At 42.9% G+C, this 24030-nt stretch overlaps 1 protein-coding gene across 3 annotated transcripts; it reads right to left on the bottom strand.

Annotated features, from left to right (window-relative positions):
• Positions 1-284: 284 nt before the first annotated feature.
• On the bottom strand, positions 285-22779 carry LOC144719850 (D-beta-hydroxybutyrate dehydrogenase, mitochondrial-like). 3 transcript variants are annotated; one of them, XM_078596111.1, is made up of 4 exons: positions 22299-22772; positions 6548-6700; positions 2437-2570; positions 285-894 (listed from the first exon to the last, which is right to left on the bottom strand). In XM_078596111.1, exons 1-4 carry the CDS (start codon positions 22690-22692, stop codon positions 508-510), a joined length of 1068 nt encoding a protein of 355 aa, XP_078452237.1. In that variant the 5' UTR covers positions 22693-22772; the 3' UTR covers positions 285-507. The 3 variants fall into 3 exon arrangements, with proteins under 3 accessions (XP_078452237.1, XP_078452235.1, XP_078452234.1); XM_078596109.1 differs by lacking the exon at positions 22299-22772 and adding an exon at positions 8180-8731; XM_078596108.1 differs by lacking the exons at positions 285-894; positions 2437-2570; positions 6548-6700 and adding exons at positions 15716-17287; positions 17991-18124; positions 19621-19773 and having other exon boundaries at positions 22299-22779.
• Between the last annotated feature and the right edge of the window lie 1251 nt (positions 22780-24030).

The raw sequence follows: 24030 nt of genomic DNA, 5'->3' as shown, positions 1-24030 counted from the left end.
CCGTTTAACCTACTCACGCCAGCTTGTGCCAGCCCTCACAGTCGGCCATATTTGCGGAATACACCACACTGCCGTTGACCCTGGCCATTGACAGAGCAACCCAACGTTCCTACCAGCTCCCTCCGCGGGAATGTGTTATTACAATGGATGGCTTGTTTTTAAGTACAATATTCTCTAAATACAATATCATGAGTATAAACCACTGGTAATATACTGTTAATCACAACATCTTGGATCTTGTGGTAGTGATAAACTGGTGAATAAACTGGGCTTGGAGGTGTAAATATGCCATTATTTTTTTATTTCTTTCAGGAATACTATTTTACCGCCAACATCTTGTGTAATATTAAACTGTCCTTTATAATTTGTACGGAATATGAAAATAAACCCCAGAAATACTACAACATGGTTAATCGTTATAGACCTCACTAAATCCATTAAAAACCGCAAGCTTTTGACGTATGGCCCCCCCACTACATGAGCATGCTGCTCGAGCAATGAATGTGGTCACATGCTGCTACTGCGTGCAGCATGGTGTGCCAGGATACTCCTCCGCTTCTTCTCATAGGAGCTGCTCGTATTCATGTAGTCTGTCCATGTGGTGGGCAGGATGCCCACCAGAAACAAGATGGCCCTCTCCACGAATGAGCACACAAGGTAGCAGGCACTTGGGTTATTCGTCGTAAGCGCCTCAACGATTGCGTCTATTACCAGGCCGGTGTCCCTGTTTTTGAAGGCACCTATATCACGTGCAGCAGCCCAGTAGGTGTCGATATATTCGAGGGTGAACTGTGCCTTCTGGCACTCTGTGAGGTTGTTGTGAATGCTCTTGGAGTCCATGTTCTGCAATATCTTCGTTTGGCCAAGGAAGCTCCCAGGCTCTATAAATATCACCTGTTGATAAAAAAAAATGTACACGTTTAAAATGGCATACCAACGGAATTATTCTTTGGGGAATTTATGACCAGTGTGGTAAAGTGCAGTCGAACGTCCTTCAGTCTGGCAGTGGATTGACTGTTTATTCAAAATAAAATTTGAAAAACACTGCAGGTAATTTTGTGAAGAGAATATTTGCAATTATATTACGTTTAGAGTAAAGGTACAACATGTATGGACACGGACCATCAGCATGCTTATGTTATTTTCTTTGAATTTGTTTGCGGAGTACTTTGCCTTGCGTCATGTTCTGTTCGAGTCTTGCACATCTTATGATGAATGCTTTATCGTAAGAAAATACTAGACTGTTGATCTATCAGTTTTGGCATACAGTTGAGGTAAGTCATGCCAAACCATCACCTTGCTAAACATAGCAGGGGTCACCAAAAAGATTTCTAAAATCATGAGCAAACACAAGATCCAGGTTCTCGAGTACAAAAAATTCGTGATCTGATCCCATCTGTGAAGAATGTGATTCCTGACATGCATTACCCCGGCGTCTACAAACTAAGCTGTGCCTGCGGCAGTAACATTGGGGAAACTATGCGATATGTCTCAGACCATGTTCGTGAGTATAAGGCAGATCTGAAACACGGTAGGACCAATACCTCGGCCGTGGCTGATCATTGTTTTACTGCGGTGGGCTCACGAAATTGATATCTCCAAGAAGAAGGTACTTTGCAAACCCACTGGCTATCAACAAAGATTTGTTCATGAAGCCATCCAGATATATAGACACAATTTCAACCGAGAAGATGGGTACAAACTGATCAATCATTGGAAGGACGTTATTAACCAGCTTAAGTCATAACTGGCAGTGATGTTTTCATCCTACCTTCCGATGTTAGTAGTTATTTTCGACTTTTGATTTTACATTAGTTAAATGTCCCACATTAACACAGCTACCGTCGCTCGTGCCCTCGATGTGACGGCGGCTCTGCGATCTTACATTGACATGCTAATTTCTCACTTTGACATCACTAGCCCCGCCCACTTCGTTTATGATTCTTGGGCTACACATTTCAAACCTTTAAAACAGCCTGCCTCAGCAGCTTTCCCGTCTTTTTTCTCCAGATGACGATTGCTTGTGTTGCGATCGAAACGTCGTAGTTTTTTGCTAATTATTTTGTTCTACGTGACTTTACCGAAAGACCCAAAGAATATCAAATTGTCAACTTTAATTATTTAAAGTCATAGAATATGCAAAAATGCTTATTTTACATCATTGAAGAAGATTGATAAATTTTGACATTGATGCCTACAGATGTTTGTGCTTGGTGTTTTATAATTTTACACTGGAAATTAGGGTTTTATACCTCCACGATAAAAATATGCATCATGAAATAATTTATGTATTTTCAATGTCATGTATGCTTATTTTCATCTTGTCAGTGTCTCTCAAATCATCCGCATGTGTTGGTGAAGGAAAACTGAAGTTTGGAACCCGTGCACGTGACTTTAATGCGCCCCAAATGTTACACTTTAAAAAGTGGTCTTCACCTTAACGTCCCACTTTTGCATTTCAAGTCGCAGGCAGCTTGAGAACATCTCCACACCGCTCTTGGTGATGCAGTAGCTGCTTGCGAATGCGGAGGGAAGTCTGGCTGATATGCTCGATATGTTTACAATTCGCCCTGCATCACACGTGCAACGTGAACATGGAAATGCGAAGGAAACATATTGAAAGCATTCATTTTAATTTTTCATCCGATACAGTGGTCCCTCGGTTAACGATATTAATTGGTTCCACGAAAAGCATCGTTAATTGAGATTATCGTTGATTGAATATAAGAAATACATGTTAATGGGTTAATTTGTTTCAAGGCGATCAGAAATTGACCTTTTTCACCCTGAAAACATAGTTTCTAATATTTAAACATGTTTATTTTAATAAACGTTATAAAAACATTAAAGCATTAATATTAATAGAAACATCGATAAATAGAATAGAAAGGTGCATAAATAGAGCATAAATTAAAGTCTTACCATCGGTGAAGAAAAGCTAGCCAGTTGCTCAAAACGCTCAAAAGGGTGTTGCTGATTGGCTGAGGTGTGCCGAGTCCACTTAGGAGCTCTCCGATTGGCCGAAATTGGCAGCGGCGTGATATTGTAAAGATATCGTTAATCGAAGATGTATCAAATCTTCTTTGGGTATTTCGGTAAAGTCACGTAGATTGAAAGAAAATAACTAACTGACGTTTCGATCGCAACACAAGTGGTCGTCATCAGGAAAAAGGGGGTTAGCCTCTAAAGCCAAACTGTTTTTCTTCTTTGGTTCTTTTCGGTTAAGTCACGTCTAAAAATAAAATAATAAAATAACATATTACGACGTTTCGATTGCAACACAAGCAATCATCATCAGGCATAAAAGAAATAGCAACAAAAATCTAACTAGAAAAACTATAGACAGACATACAAGCAGACAGACATCACAACGGCACACAGAGAGAGGAGCAAGCTGACAACGCGGCACGGGCACGCAAGCCTGAAAATTAGGAGACAGGCACAACGAAAATTAAAATTAAATAACCTAGTAAAATATCGAAATGTGATGTAATACAACACAGAGAGTCGGTTAACACACAATTAACGCATAGCCTGGTTGATTACGTGTTTCAAAATTTGCTAAGTTAGAATTTTAAGTGTGAGCAACACAAATCTAACTAGTAAACTATAGACAGACATACAAGCAGACAGACATCACAACGGCACACAGAGAGAGGACACACATCGGCACAAAGAGAGGGGTCGTTTCTGTGACGGTCCCTTAAATATAGAGAGGAGGGGGTGGGGATGGGGAGAGGGAGAGGGCGGAGAGAATCAAGCATATCAAAGACTGCACGCCAACGTACCCTATTGTAAGTAAACTGACAACGCGGCACGGGAGCGCAAGCCTGAAAATTAGGAGACAGGCACAACGAAAATTAAATAACCTAGCAAAATATCGAAATGTGATGTAATACAACACAGAGAGTCGGTTAACACACAATTAACGCATATCCTGGTTGAATACGTGTTTCAAAATTTGCTAAGTTAGAATTTTAAGTGTGAAAATTCCAAGGAGAGCACACAGGCAGAGAGAACAAATAGCCAGAAAGAAAAAGGATAAGTTTAAAACTTCCCCGTAGAAGTGGTTCAATCTTAATTTAGGAGCTTTCGTGACTGCAGGAATTATTCTTTGGTTCTTTTCGGTTAAGTCACATTTCGATATTTTACTAGGTTAATTAATTTTAATTTTCGTTGTGCCTGTCTCCTAATTTTCAGGCTTGCGTACCCGTGCCGCGTTGTCAGCTTGCTCCTCTCTCTGTGTGCCGTTGTGATGTCTGTCTGCTTGTATGTCTGTCTATAGTTTTTTTCTAGTTAGATTTTTGTTGCTATTTCTTTTATGCCTGATGATGATTGCTTGTGTTGCAATCGAAATGTAATATGTTATTTTATTTTAATTTATTATTTTATTTTTAGACGTGACTTAACCGAAAAGAACCAAAGAATAATTCCTGCAGTCACGAAAGCTCCTAAATTAAGGCCAAACTGTTTATAAAGGTTTAGAGATGGGCGTAGCCAAATCAGTTTAAGTCATAACTGGCTGTAATGTTGCTATTTTAGACCTGGCAGCCCTTTAATTGGTGGAAGGCCACCACCAGGATCATCGCTGCCCACTACTACCATCACCACTAGCAGTAGCCATTTATTAGTGGAAGCTCACCACCAGTGCCGTCGTGACCCTATATGAGTACCATCACCTCTAGCAGAAACCTCCACCGTCAACAGTGTGAGTGTGTAAAGCAAGGTGCAAATATTACTTGGCAGCCCTTTAATTGGTGGAAACCCACCACCAGCGCCGTCGTTGCCCTCTACGAGTAACATCACTTACATTAACAGCTGTCCCGCCCATGCTGCTGACACTTGGGCTACACCCATATCAAACCTTTATAAACAGTTTACTTTTTGAGGCTAACCCCCTTTTCCTGATGATGGCTGCTTGTGTTGCGATCGAAACGTCGTAGTTTTTTTTAACCTATCTACATGACTTTACCGAAAGACCCAAAGAATACGAATATGTATCGTTAATATAAACTATAGGACCCTATGGGAGGCGGATCGTTAATCGAAATTTCGTTAATCGATTTTGTAAACTGGGGGACCACAGTATATGGTTACGTGTTTTAGAACATTCATATTTTGACATTTCTCTCGTAAGATGTCAGATATTGACGATCCAAGAATGGCATTACCAGTTTACATACGGCTTGCCCATATGGGTGACGAAGATGAGCACGACATTTAACTTACCCAATCCATAAATCAAATGCTGTCCATTTGGTGTACGTCAAGCATCAACTAATCTGAACATGCCCTGTTGTCTTCTTTGGTACGGATATTAATTGAGTTGCCACAAAAGATTGATGTTTAAGTTGTAAAATTAGCTGGTGGCTTCAAGGCGCAACAAGTGAATCCCACTCGTGCACTTGGAGAATGTTCACAGTGGATTGTTAATGATATGTTTACACTTTGAGAGTGCATTGCATTTGGCCGATTTTATTTTAAATGATGCAAGGTAGCCAATTATGTGGCGATGGCTCGATGGTGGGGCCTTCCATGATCTGCTTGTTCAAGATGATGGCATTCTCGCAACTGTGCTTCTACCAATCTTCGATGCTGCCTGGCTGAGTCTACCTTGTTTCAGAATGGCAGTGTGGTGCGTTCAGTGGCGAGTAGGTATATGGTCCGTGGTGTCGAGGGAGTGTCATGTCACCCGTCTGTAGGAATCTGCTGGCTGCTCAGTACATAATTTGAGTACAGTACTGTATAAGTTTGATACATGCTTGCATACACATGTATACAAACTTGAAAAACATTTTAACAAGATATACAAATCTTCTTGGTTCTTTCGGTAAAGTCACGTAGAAGGGAAGTAATAAAATAATAAAAATAAAACAATAAAATTATTCTCACGACGTTTCGGCCACAACGCAAGCAGCCGTCCTCAGGTGAAAACCAGGTCCGTCGAGGCGACAGAGTCTGAATGAAACAGCACACGAGCTTGGAGCATATATATAAGCTGGGCGCCTTGACAAAGGAATTTGCATATCAAGAGGAATTTAGCATATTTATGGGAAATGCAGGAATGTTCTGCAGCAGCAGAAACTGCAGCAGCAGCAGCAACTGCATTTCCCTTTGATGCTGTTAATCCTGCATAATGCACATGCATATGTAGTACTAATCACATTCCTGCATTTCCCATAAATATGCTAAATTCCTCTTGATATGCAAATTCCTTTGTCAAGGCGCCCAGCTTAAATATATGCTCCAAGCTCGTGTGCTGTTTCATTCAGACTCTGTCGCCTCGACGGACCTGATTTTCACCTGAGGACGGCTGCTTGCGTTGTGGCCGAAACGTCGTGAGAATAATTTTATTATGTTTTATTTTTATTATTTTATTACTTCCCTTCTACGTGACTTTACCGAAAGAACCAAGAAGATGAATCCCTGCAGTCACGAAAGCTTTAAATCGAAAGATATACAAAGTTTAATGTATTTTACATTGTCTTATCACGAAAAGCTAATACACAAGCATAAACGGTACAGAATAGAGTTAATCAAAGGTCACCTTTGCTGGCCTTTATGAGTGGCAAGAAGGCCAGTGTGGTGCGGATGGTGCCCCACAGGTTCACGTCGGCCACTCGCTGGTACGAGTTCATGTTGGACATCTCCACTTCGCCCATCTGTGCAATGCCTGCGTTGTTCACTACGGCCCACAGGTCTGAAATCGATGGAAAAAAATGGAAAATGCTTTACTCAAGTTTTTTGGTTCAAAAACAAGTAGCTGGGTTATAACACAACTAGAGAACAAAAATGACTTGGGTATGCAACGTGTCACAATGTGCATACTTTGGATGATTTGGATTCCAGTAGCTTCACTCAAACTTGTACTGTACTGTGAGGTTGTGGTTAACAGTTGAATTGTAATGCACTAGTGGTATTGCTATTATTGACAATTCTGCATGGGATTTTTTTTTATTGACCTGAACTTAATGTTTTATTTGTACCAGGTTTTAATTTGCACAAAAACAATGGCTTCCACGTGTTGCAATCTTTCCAGTGAAGGCACTCCTTAGTGGAGCCAGTGTGCTACCTCTCTCTGGTCACTTTGTGCCCTCAAATTACTGCTAGTTTTGGAAATCGACACCACAATCACACGTACGGTACTGTGATAACTGGACCACTCTTCAACACACCGGCGGGCTCAAGTAGTGAACTATTTGTTTTTTTGTCAAAGTGACACTCTTTTTACTGATTGGCCGTGTCGGGTGGTGGAGGGTTACGACACATTTATAAATAACGTTATCTCACCCAAAAACGTTTATTATGAATTATTATGAACTGGAACACGTTACGTCATGGTTTATTTAGCAATACTGTAGTACTCCCATGGTTAAATATGCAGTGGCCTATAATCACGTAAAAGCACTAATTTCAGAAGCTGACTGAAGTACAGCATTGCCTAAACAGCCTCTGTGACCGACACGTGGATGCAGTGCAGGCCATTCCACAGTGGACCGATAACGAGCTGTAAAATATACACGATACAATGGACTGCACTTTGTTCTGTTAGCAGATAGACCAGGAACAAAATATCTTGCACAATGCATATTGAAGCAATTTGTCCACAGTTGAGTACAGTACTGACATCTGAAAACATCTCCCATTTAAACAAGGCTTAGCTTGTTGGATGGCCAAGGGTTGCAAATCCGAAATTGGGGAATTGGCGTCGACGTTCAGGTGCCAGAGATGTATTTGTATTACGATCTCGTGGTATTGTGTTTAAACGCACAGTCGTGATCAAGATGTCTTGCGACACCCAATTTATTGACCCCGAACATGTTTTGCTTGGCATATTAATTTCTGTTTTGAATAAACCTTACTTTAACAGTCCATAATAAAGAGGGTTTGTTTGTTCGATCGCGTAACAACCCTTACTAATTGGCTGTGTTGGGTGGTGGCGGGTTTAACGACACATTTACGAGATCTAACCCCCCCCGCCACCCCAAAAACCCCCTTAGTTATTGGTCGCGAAAGCCTACGTGTTCAACGTACTTAAAAAAAAAACAATCAGTTTTGGAGAATTCAATGGGGGTCACAAAGCATCTGGACCACCCGACAGTTTGATCGGTGAAAAAGTTGACAACCATACTGCCCCAGCCTCCTCCTGTGTCCACCCACCCGCGCGGCCGCATCTCACCTGCCTGCCGACCCATGCGGGTGACGGCTGCATGGGCCTCCTGCACCTGCTCGTCGCTCGTGACATCGAAGGGCAGGACGCGCAGGCGGTCGCTGCTCTTGCTCGCGAGCTCGCGGGCCCCTTCGCCGTCTGGCTGCAGGCAGCCGGCCAGCACCCGGACTCCCATGCCGTCCAGACGCCTCGCCAGCTCGAAGCCGAAGCCGCTGTCGCATCCCGTGATGAGCACCGCCCGGTCGCGCAGGGAGACGCGGGGAGCGCGGGTGAGGACCGATTTCACCACGATTATGATTATGCGCACGAGAAGGGCGATTGCCACTAGCAGCACCATCTCATAGGATCCGCGCAGCATCGACATGCCTGCAGATGCCGCGCCCGCGGCGACGGTCAGCCACAAGTTGTTTCCAGCCATCCTTGTGTCTGTCGAGTGTCAACACGAATTGACTCTTGAGAGGGTTTCTGACGTTGTTTTGGGATGGCTTCTCAATGCGCAACCGTCACAAAGTGCGCTTGTACGAGAGCACGTCCTTCTCTCTTGGTCGAAGTGCGGAATGCGCCTTGGGTGGTTGGGGTTCGTAATCGCGTGGAATCTACCAACTCAAACAGTGTGGTTCGGTATGCAGAGGTGTTGTCATTTTTTTGTCGTTCGCTCCGAGCTTATACAATGCCCTTGAGAGTATTTGCCATGACCCACCTTAAAAAAAAGTAAGTTAGTAGAAGTATGCTTACGTGCGTTAAAACTTAATTCATCAGCGCATTGATCCACGGTGAGGCTAATTGGTCAGAATGTGTTCGACTACATCGCTTTGTGTTGTTTTTTTCAAGCATAACCCTAATACGTCATTCCTCCAGACTCTTTCACCATTCCATTCGAGAGTATCCTTTTTAGAGTTCGTATGAACTCAGTGTATTTCATAATCCACAAGGAACCCTTGTGATGTGTGTTAGTCTGGCGACTAAAGCACATCACACGATACTTTGCGTATCTTATAACGGGAGGTCCAGTTGCATACCTGTCAACCTCTTATCAGTGCCCTACCTTATTACAGACCAATTCAGACCTTATTGGTCACCCCATGGCCTTGTACATATCAACGTTCATCCGACAAATTCCCATCACAAGGGAGAAACACAAACAGAAAACATGTTGCCCGTATTGAAACGGCTGTACGCCGTATGCACCTGAAAACGAAACTTCTTTGTACAATAATATGTCGGGGAGACAGCGTCTGAAAGTCTGAAAACGCTGTCTCCCCGACAGACCTGATCTTCACCTGAGGACGGCTGCTTGCGTTGTGGCCGAAACGTCGTGAGAATTATTTTATAATGTTTTATTTTTATTATTTTATTATTTCCCTTCTACGTGACTTTACCGAAAGAACCAAGAAGATGAATCCCTGCAGTCACGAAAGCTTTAAATCGAAATTTAAGTCGTTGTGGTGAAGTACAAACCATAAAAAAAAAATCACCGACGACCACGACACCCATGCAAACATCCTGCCAGTGCTGGGGAAATCCGTACAGCGTCTCGACTGACGCCTTGGATTGGTTGACCAAAACTTAGCAGTCAACTCCAACGCGTTTCAACACTCTTTGCTTTTCCCTCCTACAGTGCGAAAGAAGAAGACGGCAAACCAAGCATTGTGTGTTGTTGGTTCTTGTTTACGCTGGTTGCATACCTGTCAACCCATACGGTTTTTGCCCGTATTCATGTACAAGGAAATTCAGTTTTCAGGTCCATACGGCGTACAGCCGTTTCAATACGGGCAAAGAAATTGTGTCTATTTGTTTGTGTTTCTCCCTTGTGATGGGACTTTGTAGGGTGAACGTTAATATTTATGAGGGTAACCAATAAGGCCTCAATTGGTCTGTAATAAGGTAGGCACTGATAAGGAGTTGACAGCTATGGGTTGGAACATATTAAAGTGTGTGAAGAGACTGCAATAGACTCTACAGTGAAGGGGGTGGCGTTTCTGCCTAGTTCACAAATAATTCCTTTATTTGTCACCAGGAGGCGTGCTAGTTGCGTAACAGTGGTGAGAGCATTGTAAAGTTCAACAAGAAACCCAGAGGGCTTCCTTGTGGGAAGTAGTGGAGAAACTTTTGAGCGTGCTGGTGGTGCAATTACACGGGGGTCCATGGGCCCAAAGGGGCCAAACACCGAGCTATAAATAGGGGGGAAAGGTGGAAAGGGGTCCCCATTTAATTCCTTGTTACAGGTCCACATACCAACCACACTAACGCCACTGGCGTGTGGCTCTGTTAGTTGTATGAGGTCTTCATCACGCTAAGCGAGTTTAGTTATAACGTGGGCTGGTAATGCAGGCAATGGAGTTAAATGCCATACAGTTTTAATATGAAGTGTATAGGTTTCAGGCCGCAGTCTAGTGGTTGTAGGTGATGTTACATCACATGCGATAAGCACGGTTGGCTACGGTGCAAAATAAGTTCAACATACATTAAGAGGAAAAAGTGTAACTTTACATTCTGGGACAGGAGAAACCAGTAAGATTGTATATAATTGATATTGTAACGCTCTCGTATTTTATCAAGTATACTCGGTTAAAGAATACTATCTGTTATTTCCATGGGCGTCCATTTAATGAAACAAAACGTGTACATTTCTGAAGTGGCTGTGGTTAGGGTGCGGCTTATCTATCTTAATACCTGCTCCATAAGTCGCATTCCTCAGATAAAACTCGCTTCACCCTGTGCTCCACCTTTTGTCAACCTATGTTCCAAATCATGCAGCGGTCTTGATTTATCTTTAGGCTGCAGCTAACCATCTCGCGCTCTCTCTCTTAAGCTCCCCAATTCATACACAACCGTAGCCTCTCTTTCCCTCTGCCAATATTATCTTTGCTCTCCCGACTCTGCCTTCCAGAGTTGTTGTAGCCTTTGCCTGTGTAGCCAGTATGGGCTTAACGGAATAAATAACACCCCGAATTGTCCATATCGTTTTTTTTGGGGGGGTTAGATCTCGTAAATATAAATGTGTCATTAATCCCGCCAAAGTTGAACAAAAACAACAAGATGGCATCGTTAACATCGTGGTACTTGTTGAATTTTAAATACAGGGTGCTTCAAGAAAAATGTTAACAATTCTGAGAATTTGCAATAAATGTGCCTCCGGGCTCTGGAGACCACCTGGAGAAGATTCCAGGCACGCGTTGACAATGATGGCGAACATGTGGGAGACTGTTTGACTTTTTGAAGCTATTAACATACATTTGTTATTTTACAGTGTATTATCCGTTCTTTTTCCATGAACACTATATAAGTGTTCACATTTTTTGAAGCACCCTGAATATACGAGTGCCAATACGCTGTCTAGTTTAATAAATTCAAGTTCATTCAGTGGATATACAGTAATGGGAAGGTGATTAGAGTGTTATAGTGATAACAAGTAAACCCGTAAAAACAAAGTTTTTCACTATAAATCCTTTATATGCGTGGCAGCGAACTTAATATAAAGGATTTAAAAAATATATTCGCCTGTGGAGGACGCGGGGATCGATCCCGCGACCTTTGGCATGGGAAGCGAGGGCGCTACCAACTGCGCTACTCCGCCACGGCCTGTGGAGGGGTTACGCTCTGGGCTCTTACACTCTGACGTTCAGCCAAAGCCATGAATGCGTTCTATTTGAATATATGTAAAATAATTTTTTTTGCCTAAAAAGTGTAAAATTTTGGGAATTTTTTTTCACAAACAATAATTGTCTGGCACAACGAGTCTGTGTGGAAAATGTCAGCTCGATTGGATCACGGGAAGTGGGTTAAAAAAACGACCGAAAGATTTGCACGGTCCTAAGCAAGCAAGCAAGCACGCGAACTTAATATAAAGGATTTAAAAATAGTTCATTTTGTGATGGTTGATTAAATTGAGTGATAGATATATTATTGTGGAAAAGAAACTCGCTTATAATGCCTAACCAGCAGCTTTTATTTTAACAGAGCTGATGGAGTGAGGCAGAATTATCTTTGTATTTTGGTAGAAATTGTTCTGATTCAGATATAAGATAGAATAGTATGCCTTATACATTTATGGTGATTACAATTATTTTCTAAATTGACATTTTATTAATGTATGAAAACATTTATTATCCAAGCAAATATTTACTTTGTGCAGTATTATCAAAATGGCTGTGACTAGGATAACGTATTTAGAAGGCAGTCTGGATGTTTCTTTAAGATGTTTTGTAAATATTTCAGATGTTTTATGTTAAATGTGTATTATATATGTGTAGGACTTGAAATTACACGCGCCACGCGTTTGGTTGCGATGCGAGCGTGCAGCGAACAGTGGGACCAACTGAGGACATACAGTTGTTGTTGCGCCAATTAAGGGGTGAGGTCATTAAGAAACGCCATAGGTGTTAAGGGTAACTGAGGACGCAGGCCGGTGATTGGTCGAGAGGGTGAGTGGTTGATGACTGGCGCCGGGGTGGCGACGATAACAGGATCACATGAGGCTGGGGGCGAGTAGCGAAGCGGGGGATGACATAATTCATTGGGGCTGATTGGTTCGGGGATAAAGGCAGTGAGCGTATGGAGATACGGGAGTCATTGTTACTGTTGGAGCCGCAGTTGGAGTTAGCGTTGGAGTTGATGCCTGGACAAGAATGTATAGTATAAGGTAGCAGTGGATAAGAGTGTATAGTATAAGGTAGCAGTGGACAAGAGTGTATAGTATAAGGTAGCAGTGGACAAGAGTGTATAGTATAAGGTAGCAGTGGATAAGAGTGTATAGTATAAGGTAGCAGTGGACAAAGAGAATACAGTATACGGTAGCAGTGGATATAGAGAGTACGGACAGAGTAGCAAGGACGGAGCGAGTACAGCGTAGCGAAGCAGCGGAGTAACGGACCTTGGTGGAGAGAGAGAGAGAGCGAGCGAAGCAGCAGAGCGAGCGAACGGAGGGACATCGACTGGGGCTGATGGAGAATTGTACATTGAAGAGTATGGAGGAACATTGAACGATGCTGTCGGAGATGTGAACTATATGCGAAATAAAAGGAACGAGAAAGACAAAGAAGTTGTCGCGTCAGTAAGAGTCCTACACATGATACGCAGGTGTTATCAGTATGGAGATTCGGATGGATACTGCACAGTCCAGGGATTGAGTAGTGAGGTGCTGTGTAACGATGGAGTAATTGCTGTACATCTGGTCATAATTACAGATGCACGAAAGCCCCTTTGAACACTTTGAAATACAGAGTTGCCTTTCCACGACTCTCTGGTGTAGTAGAGTCACTCGATCCTCAAGAGGAGGGGCAGAACACAACGCAGCGTATTCACTCTTCGCCACTGAACTCGTCTATTATTGTGGTTATTTAGCCGGCCTGTCCCCTCGTTACAATCATGGGAGCAGAGGGATAAGGGGCGAGCTGGTTACACCGGAAACCTGCGGCCTGAGCACAGAAAAAACTTGTGTAAATCCCAACAGGAAGCGATTCGCATATGCTCCGAAATTCCATCGTGCAAAAGATGGTCGCACGTCAGTGGTTGCTAGGAATTACATCAGCACTCCTGCTCCACCAGCCAATTAGGGCGCGCCACGGTGGCGAGACGTTAACTACCTCGCCTGGTTAACGGGAGGTCGTGGGTTTGATCCCAACACTGACGCCTGTATATTTGGAGTTTGCATGTTCTCTTCCCCGTGGTCGCATGCATTCTTCTCCGGGTCCTCCGGCTTTTCCCTCCACAATTAGAAACATGTGTATAGAGTATTTGGCTCCTATAAATGTGCACATGGTAAGCCACTTCGTTGAGTTATCATTTGTGGCCACGTCACTGCTGAAAAAGAGATATATAGCTCAGTGGGCCTGACCTGGTAAAATAAGGGGCCGTCTATAAATGACGTCACGCACCTGGGGGGGAGGGGGGGGTCAGACATTTGTGACGATCTGTGACGATTGGGGGGAGGTTGAGAAATGTGACGTCACGTAAAAATGCGCAACTTTGAATAAATATAGACAACACGTTCTACTTAATTAAATAGACTTTTTAAACACATTCCTGCGGAGGGAGCTGGTAGGAACGTTGGGTTGCTCTGTGAATGGCCAGGGTCAACGGCGGCGTGGTGTATTCCGCAAATATGGCCGACTGTGAGGGCGGGCACAAGCCGGCGTGAGTAGGCTAAACGTTGAGTTTTATAAGGGCACCACGGGGTGACAAGCCCCTCCCCTCCCCACCCAGCTCCACCCCTCCCACCCCCCACCCAGCCCCACCCTCCCCACCCAGCTCCTCCCCACCCTCCCCTCCCCACCCAGCCTCTCCCCACCCTCCCCACCCAGCCTTTTCCCACCCTCCCCTCTCCACCCAGCCCCACCCCTCCCATTTTTGGATTCACGACGGATGGACACAATAATCCCCTGTGGGCTGGTGTAACCAGGAGGTTCCTACCAGTATAAATGTTTTCTCCGAGAACACCAGAGTTCAGCGCCACATTAAATACGCACTACAATGACAATAGTTTAAAGCGATTTGAAGCATTTTTTTTTGGGGGGGGGGTATGCGGCAGAGTAGAATATAATCAAGCTCATGAACTTATTTTATTTACAGAGCTGAAGCAAGTCAACTTATGTGAAAATTACATACTCTCCGATGGTTTAATGTGCAGCCATTGCGAGTGGGCTAATACAATTGGTTCGCTACACACGACACTCTGGTTCAATCATGGATGTCTGCCCTGGCTCAGGATATTATTTTACACAAAGGTTTTGAAAAGTAACAGATCATCACACAAAGTAGATACCTTGTTACTCATAAACATACGGTAATATTACGACAGTATTAGTTGAGGCATGAATATTTAAACTACGGTACTTTATAGTATCAAAAGCATTTTCAAATCAATGTTCCGCTAGAAATTATGGATCATTTAGGGACAACTCATTTTCCACAGTTAATGCAGGCAAATATCGGTCGTGAATGTATTACTTATCTTGTAAATTATACTAGTGCAAGACATTTATTAAATGATTGTTCATACAAGATTATCTATTCCTTATTTTAGTAATTTGTCATTGCAAGTCATATTTTTTTTTGAGAACGGAAATAACACGGTCATGGTTTATTAAATACAGTACACCTGACATTTTTTTTAAACAAGCTTTTCCAACCAGTTTTAACCGTCAGAGCATTTTTTGGGCTAAACAGGAGCAGCAGTGAAGAAGCAGGGCCAAGAAAGGACCTTCCCATCATTTGAGTTGCACTAAAAGCAGCGTCAAAGGTGCTGCCTTGCAATGATTCTCCCGCAGAGACAGCCGACTTCACGCTGACAGGGATATTAGGGTTACCATGGGGAGGAGGCGGCATGCTGGGCACAAAAGGGAGTAGGCGTCCCTCTTGCGCGCGAGCAGAACAATGTCCCAGCCGCCGGAATGTGGCGCATAATGGTCCCAAACTTCCCATGCTTGCCAAAGCTGCACGGGAGGTGGCTCTGGCCTGCGTTTGTAATCAAGCCCTAAATCACTTGATGTTTCCCATGCCATTTGCCTTTGGCGGTTTTAAAATAAAACACAACTGAGACGACAGCACCGTATTCATACCTTTTTTTTTATTATGGTAAAGTAATAAAAGTGTTTAATTTTCAATGAACAAAAGTACTACAGAAAACATTGAATGTGAAAATTTGCGTTAAAATTGGCTTAAGTAGCATCTTACAATTAAGGAGTGTACATGCATATGAAACATCTAAATAAAGAGGCAAGCACTTCAAAACATCATAGCTGCTTATTTAAAATTCCAATTTTCCAGGCAGACCTCGCTTAGTGCTCAAGATCTGTTCCTGGGGAAGTGGGCGCTACTTGAATGTACTTCTTGACAGCGTTTTTTCTTTTGTTTGAGAAATATAGGAGCTTAATTGGAGTGTTGGTGATATCGCTAATAGAGATGGTTAACATTTTATAAATAAAATTATACTTTATGACAATAATATGAGTTGTATGAACAATACTCATGAGTGAATTCTACAGTAATCCTACAAGGCAGCAGTGGGAAATGAGTTTGGCGGACCGACTGCACTCCCAATCCAGCGAAGAGCTCCAGGACCTCTGTGATCTTAGTGATGCCCTCAGTCTAAATTTAGTTTGGCGAGGTTTCTTTTAGGTGGAGCCCAAGACTATCCTGGTCTCGTGAGTTCTCATCTGGCTAAACAAATCGATGTTTTTGAAATGTCATCGTGAATACGATCGTGACAATTTAATCGTGGGGGTGGGATCTGGTTGGCTCGGCTTACGTTGCCCATTGGCTGAGCGAACGATGGTGGCGGATACATTTCCTTGGCCAGGGCTGCTGCGTATTCTCACTTCTAAGTGCTGTTTAGAAAGTTTGATTACAATTTTTTGAGTAAAAAATATATCCACGACAAAGAGTGCGATAACGAATCAGCGTTCTACGGGGTCGCACTAAGCGAGATCTTCCTTTACTCTCAACAGCAAGTGATGGATATTGCGTAAAAAAGATAGCTACCCTTAAATAAAATATGTACTTTGGATATTTTTGTAGGTAATGCAGCTGCCAAAAATCTCAAAGCCATAAATCTCACGCATTGTAATAATGTGTAATTTTATGAGTATTTCTATATATTTGAAACATATTGGTCATTCAAAATATCTCTGTGTAATTACACTCACGAGGCAAAAGGAAATCGCTTTTCCATGAGACTGCGTGGTCTCACGACGTGCTCCCAATTCCCTGGTGCTCTGATTCAGTCGAGAGCCCGCCTTCGCTTTTGAGCATGCAATTGCGTGCCAGGATGCTCCTTCGCTTTCTCTCGTTGAACGTGCTCGTGAATATGATATCTGTCCACGCAGTGGGCAGGTTCCTCAGCAGGAACAAAATGGCTCTCTCGATGAACGAGCACACCAGGTAGCACGTGTCAGGTTTCACAGCTGTCAGTGCCTCCACAATTGCGTCAATCACCAGGCCAGGGTTCTTGCACTCGATTTTGCGGAAGGACTGCGATGCTTTCATGTAGGTGTCAATGTACTCCATTGTGAACTGTGTCTTCTGGCTCTCGGTGAGACTCCTGTAAATGCTCTTGGTGTCCTGGTTCTGCATGATATTTGTGTGGGAAATGAAGGTTCCTGGCTCTATGAGTACAACCTGTTGATCAAAAAAACGTAATATTAATCTCACAGTGACATTATTTATTCTGCTGGGATACTCTGATGCGTTTTTAGTCTTGAAATGCAGTCACATTTGATATGCTTCATGAACTCAAATTGGAATTAAAGGTTGTTGACCATGAGAAGCACTTGTTGGGAACTTGTGCATTATCTTATTTAGTGGTACAATGTAGCTTCTAAATAAGTATTTGCTTTGAAGATAGTTAGTGGTGTCTGCATGTTCCTGGACACTTGCCTGTATGAACAGTATTTGTTCATGATGATAAATAGCCACTGAGCTATGATAATCTGTTGATAGTTATCAACTGTTGTGTTTTGTGCACAACTGAAATTACTTAAACCTCAAGGCTATTTTGTACAAAAAAATACAATAATATAAATTATACATCATGTACAATAAATACAAACAATAGTATTTTGATTGATAGATTTATCTCGATCAATTTAAATACTGCTGTGTGTACTTGCAGTGCTTGGCCATCCTCTTGTTGGATCATTCCACGTAGATTCTGGCTCAGGCTTGTTTAAAATAAGGTAAGTTACATTTATAGGAATATACTTCACACGATGGCTTGTGTACAAAGACACACGGAAAATCCTGCAGTTGATGGGACTGAAGCTACATTTATAACGGGCACAGAATAAATGCTGTGAATGGTCTTTAAATGCCATTTCCATACCTTCACGTCCCACTTTTTCATTTCTACGCGCAGGCAGTTGGAGAAAGCATCCACGCCACTCTTGGTAACACAGTAGGCACTGTTGAAAGATGTGTGGAGATGGGCCGATATGCTGGACATGTTCACGATCCGTCCTACATCAAACACGAGGCAAGAATGCAGATAATTAAACGATGGATAAGACAACAATTCCATTTGTACAAATATAAACATTTACTCATCCTTGTATTTTTTACTAATATTTGTTAACATTCCTGTACCTGATGACGATTGCTTGTATTGCGATCGTTGTAGTTTTTTGTTATTTTTTTCTTTTCTACGTGACTTTACCGAAAGACCCAAATAATAGAAGTATTCCAGTTAAGTCTTGATTTGAAGCTTTCGTTACTGCAGGAATCTACCTGATGATCGCGCCCAAAACGTCGTGATTTAATTTATTTTATACCTACGTGATGTTACCGAAAGAACCAAAGAGTAGAAGGATTCCAGTTAAGGTTTAAGGTTAAGGTTTTACTGCTCAGTGTTGTCCATTCACTTTGGTGAAATTAATCATTTGCATCCTAATTCCTGATACTTTTAGATCAACCATGGAATTTGGTGGAACAGGCAGTAAATTACAATGATTTACACCAGCGGTTCTCAAACGATGGATTACGATCCACAACAGGTTGATCGCAGAACAAAATAGTGAAACGTAAACATTGTAAAAAAAATTGTAATAATATGACACCAAATATTTTTCATCTGAACAACAAGATGGATATAACGACTAGTCTTGCATTAATTTATAATAAATTACAACAATGCAGTCCCCCACTCGTGCGTAAAATGGTCTGGACCAGAAAGCTAAAACGTGGTCAAACTGAAGGTCACCTTATCCATGCTCGCCAGTCACGCTGGTGGTGTGAATTCCAGTGCTTCTCAACCTTTTTCACTCCACGGCACACACTTTTTTCCCAATTTATTTAAAAAAAAGTTACTACTTGAGGCCAACTCACCTATATTGCTCTTTTTCAGAAGAAACCTGACCACAAATGGCACCAAAATCCGTGACGAGAATTTACCCAACTCTGCGAATGTCTGTCTCTGTGCGTATCTCTCTGTGTCTGTGTTGGTATGCTGTGCTACGAAACCAGAGGCCCGATTTCGATGCCCGCTCAATGCCACCACCAGCGACGATTATCTGAACTGGTCTTGGGCATCCCCTAGACAGACTCAACCTCAAATGAGTACCTGGTGCGGTGTGTACACATTGCCACTAGGGATACAAAGGCGGTTGGGCGTGGTGGTGGCCACTCCCACATGTGCTGTTCCGGCCTTCATAGGTGCTCGCTATCAATACTGCCCCAAAAGTGTGGTAAGGCCATTTGAAGTATCCTTGTATTTGTGTGTTTCCATGTCTGAGTGTTTATTTGCATCTCTGTTTCCTTGTCTGTGTGTGAATGTATTCGTATCTGTTAGTGTATCTGTATTTGTGTGTGAGCTGCACTGTAAAACCATAACCCTGTGTGATAAAATAATTACTGCAATACCATCAACCTGCGTGTTGTGCCGTAACACCCCAATACCAGGTAGGCTCCTCTGATACATACCTTTGTTAAGTTCCAACAAAGAAGGAGTGCGTGCTCACCTTTGCTGGCCTTTACGAGTGGCAGGAAGGCCATCGTTGTGCGGATGGTGCCCCACAGGTTCACGTTGGCCACTCGCTGGTACGTGTTCATGTTGCACATCTCCACCTCACCCAGATGTGTGATGCCCGCGTTGTTCACCACAGCCCACAGGTCTGAGTAATGGAAGAATAAATGGTATGAAGCAGCAAAATGTACGTTTGCTGTCCACTGTTTGTTTTGTTCTGCCTAATCGTTAAAAATGTGAAGTTGACCATTTTTCAAGATACTCAGTTTATATAGTGTTGCTGCTGTATTATTTAATAGGCTTACCCATATAATAATAATGATATACATTCCTCTGTAAATGCAATGAGGGATGAAGGCCTTCCTACGTGATGCCAGTCACCACGCGAGTCGGTGTGGCTTGGTGGTGAGTTGGCGAAGGGGGTCGAATATCCAGATCGCCGTTGATGTTAAATGGCCAGGGAGTGAATTCAGGGAGAAGTGGGAATAAGGAGAGCCAGGGTGAGAGGTGCGAGATAGGGGAAAGGGAGGTGGGTGAGATACAGTGGAGGGACGAGAGGAATATAAGAGGGAGGGATAACATTGTGGAAAGGGGAATAGAAAAAACGGACACATTTTTAATAATTTAGATTTCCAGTACAGAGAAGGCAAGAGAAAGGTGGAGAGAGGTGGGGCTCTATATAAGAAAAAAATGTTTGCTGGCTGGCTGGGAGGAACGGTTATTTAGACTTCAAACTAAATTCTGAGAGAAAGATAAGCTGCGAGAATACATTTTCAGGGATTATTTCGAAGCCTTACTTGATTTTGGACAAATTCTAGGTGGCTGCAGGACAAATGTCAGGTGTGGTTAATGAGGAAACATCTGAGAAAAGTTGATAGGATTAGTCCTTCACTTTTTGCTGGAATTTCATGGGCTGAATTTCTAGAAATTGACGGAATTGTGTAGCTTTTGCCCTTAGGAATGTTTACACAATTCTAATAAAATACATCAGTGTTGCACACTAGATATTCAGAAGTAATTTATTACATGATTTTTCTGGATAAAAGTGCCTTGTGCTCTAGTGGCAGTGGGTTATTTCTTGCGGACTGCATTTTTATGTGCTTAGTTTGTTGTCGTTCCCCCGCACCTCGGATTAGTACGGTTGGCCACGTACGGTGTGAAATAATTTTAACATACATGTATGAACCTTATGGCGGGACCCCGGGGCCCTGAATAAACGGAAGTCAAAATCGTAATGAATGAATTTATTTTGGCGACTCCGTGCCACCGCGCACATAAACGCCGCGTCCCACCTGGCACGGATTATTCTGTTGTCATGTTGTGTCCAAGCGCAGCGGCGAGGACGAATGCGCAGAAGAGCTGAACAAGCGAATGCACTCCATGTTCGGATATGGGCAGGATTATAAGTCTTATCCAAAGCTGCTCAAACTGCCTACACGACTTAAGTCCTTTATTTGTCATAACGTTATGCATAATACAGTGAAACTGCTCTCTTATCTTCATTATTATTTGTGACCTACCAATGTCTGCAGCCAGGATCAATCGATGACAATCCTATTACCTGCAGATATTTAACAGATGAGATTCGTTGCACCGTTAATTCCTCCTGTTTGATAACCTTGTCCGCATCTGTGCAGATAGGTTTTTTTTGCGGTTAAGCCATAGTCCCCACATACCGCTCGTATCAATGCGGATAAGAGGAACGGCGACCCACGACTCTGTAGAGTAACACTGGTACAGTATAAACGCTTGCTACAATATGAACAGCGCATTGAAAACGCGTACTATTTTATGTACTGTTAACAAAGTGTGTTTTTTTTCGAAAGTGTATTTAAATAGAGGTACTGCAGGTGAGTAGTTTTCAGTTTTAGAGGCATAGTTTAACAAGACCACTTTCCACCATCCTTCAAACCCATTGGTGAAAAAGAGCAAAGTTTTTGTTAACTTAATCATAATATAAAGCACGGGGCTTAGGGCGTGCTGCCTGGCAATTTTTTTTCGACATAACCCCCACCGTTTTAGAGCCAAATCCCTCGCAAGCTAGCGTGCGCAGAGACTTTTATATATAAGATGTTTATGCGAGAGCCGGGGGCTTATGGGACCTGGGGGGCCCGCCATAAGGTTCATATGATCACTAAGTTTATTAACATGCAATTTGTCTGTAATTTTGAAAACAATGCATCCATGGATTTCCAAATTAAATAATAACTCGGGATAGTTTATCTACTCCCTGATGAAACGTTTACGTGCAGTGCAAAATAAGTTCAGCATACACACATTATGCTGACAATCACTATTCACCATCCTAGCAGTATTCTGAAAAATATCGAGCGAGAAATTAATCCCCGAGATACGTGCAATATATTGCTACCCAACCGTTATTGCTCGTGATAATATAAAAACATTATTTGTAGACGTATGTATATGCATCATGGAACAGAACAAATTGTAGCTGGAACCTGATAATTGGTTGTCAAATGTTATTGTTCAATATTAAATTTAATGTCCTACAAACATTTCATCTGCATGCGGTCCCAAAACTTTTAAAGCACTTTTTTTTCGGCGTGAACTTTGGTTTTATTTGCACTTTTACGCAGCAAAAAGGATCAAAATATGCACGCAACTTATCACGCGCTCTGTAGCATCCTGTCCACCCGCGCGGCCGCATCTCACCTGCCTGCCGACCCATGCGGGTGACGGCTGCATGTGCCTCCTGCACCTGCTCGTCGCTCGTGACATCGAAGGGCAGGACGCGCAGGCGGTCGCTACTCTTGCTCGCGAGCTCGCGGGCCCCTTCGCCGTCTGGCTGCAGGCAGCCGGCCAGCACCCGGACTCCCATGCCGTCCAGACGCCTCGCCAGCTCGAAGCCGAAGCCACTGTCGCATCCCGTGATGAGCACCGTCCGGCCGCGCAGGGAGACGCGGGGAGCGCGGGTGAGGACCCAGGAGTTCACCACACGCACGACCACGGCACCGCTCAGCGCCAGCAGCAGACCACTGATGCACCCACAAACGGCAGCTACTGCCACAAAGAGGGTCAGGCACACTAAGGCACTGGTTATCCCCATAGCGCCTCTCTTGTGACGAGCCAAGTCAAAGCGAGCCGTCCTTGAGGTGCTAAATTGTGAAACTTGCACAGGCTGGGCCACTTACGGTTTTATTGACTGACGGCAATTTCAATACGTGGATTCTACCAAGCATCAATTCAGTGAGAGGGGTGTTTTTCGCTCAAGGGGTTTCTACCCTCTTCAATTAAGCCACCAGTAAAGTCAGCAGAGGGCAGAAGACGACACTTGAGCCAGAGACCACTACACAGCAGCACTGTGTCCTGCCGACACATACTGGAATGTAGATGAATGTTAAGTGTTAAATAAGCATACTAAATCAGCACTGTATTCATGCTCTCTTTCAAGGGAGAACGAGACTAATTAGAAGTGTGCTCTCCATTGTGCTGAAATTCGAACTCATTTTTTATTTGTCAACAACAAATTGTACAACTATTTTTTGTTTCAAACATAGTACACCATGGGATTTATACTCTTCTTCAATAAATGTTTCAGCAGGAAGTAGAGTCAAACAATTTCTTAAGTGCCGCATTAAGAAAAACTATCGCGAATTAGTATTTAATTTTGAAGACAATGGATGCATTGTTTTCAAAATTACAGACAAATGGCATGTTAATCATGTATGTGATCATGTATGTATGTATGTTGAACTTCTTTCTCACCGTTCGTAGCCAACCGTGCCTAATCGGAGGTGCGGGTGATGGGCCACAAACTAAGCACAAAAGCAGTTCTAAATAAATTAGTTTTTAATCTAGATTTAAAAGTGCATAGCTCCAGTGGCTTCCTAATATGGAACGGAAGAGCGTTCCAGACGGCCGAAAAATCTCATCTGAAAGCGCGCGATGCAGTGACCGTCTTTGTTTTATGGCCAGTCAAAAGCCGCTGCGAGGGTGATCAGTTTACAGGTCACTTTGATAACAGAGTTGGAAGTTAAATTGTATAGCTTTTGGGGAAATAAGGTACAATTCGTCAACGTTGTGTACTGGATATACAGTAAATGATGCATCCACAATGCCCATAGCTATGGCTGTAGACCATATGCCCTTATGTATCCTTTTCTCTTTGAGTTCTCACCTTTTCAATCAAATAAACTTGACTTGACCGACACCTGGGATCAGAGTTGCATTTCATATCATTTATTCCCATGGCACGTGGACATTTTAAGCAACCACATACTTGCACAGCATGCATCATATTACACTCTCCCAATTAGACGCTTCACATTGTCCCATAGCCTTTTGTACCTTGTTTACTAGAGTACGTTTTTCACATTGAATAGGATGTGCCTAAAAACGAGAATCTCGCCGCAGAGGAAAGAAGGAAAAGCCATTAACAAAAAAT

The sequence above is a fragment of the Lampetra planeri genome, chromosome 7 (assembly GCF_965212315.1).
Source record: "Lampetra planeri chromosome 7, kcLamPlan1.2.h2, whole genome shotgun sequence".
Taxonomy (NCBI): domain Eukaryota; kingdom Metazoa; phylum Chordata; class Hyperoartia; order Petromyzontiformes; family Petromyzontidae; genus Lampetra; species Lampetra planeri.
This window is presented reverse-complemented; position numbering and strand designations above follow the sequence as displayed.

Bases quoted from the DNA above. Each gene is read 5' to 3' on its own strand.
- LOC144719850 (XM_078596108.1), bottom strand. From the start codon at position 22,692: ATGGGGATAACCAGTGCCTTAGTGTGCCTGACCCTCTTTGTGGCAGTA. The intron at 18,125-19,620 runs GTGAGCACGCAC...TGTTTGATGTAG, and splicing joins ACTCGTAAAGGCCAGCAAAG to GACGGATCGTGAACATGTCC. The intron at 17,288-17,990 runs GTATGGAAATGG...TTTGATCAACAG, and splicing joins TGAAAAAGTGGGACGTGAAG to GTTGTACTCATAGAGCCAGG.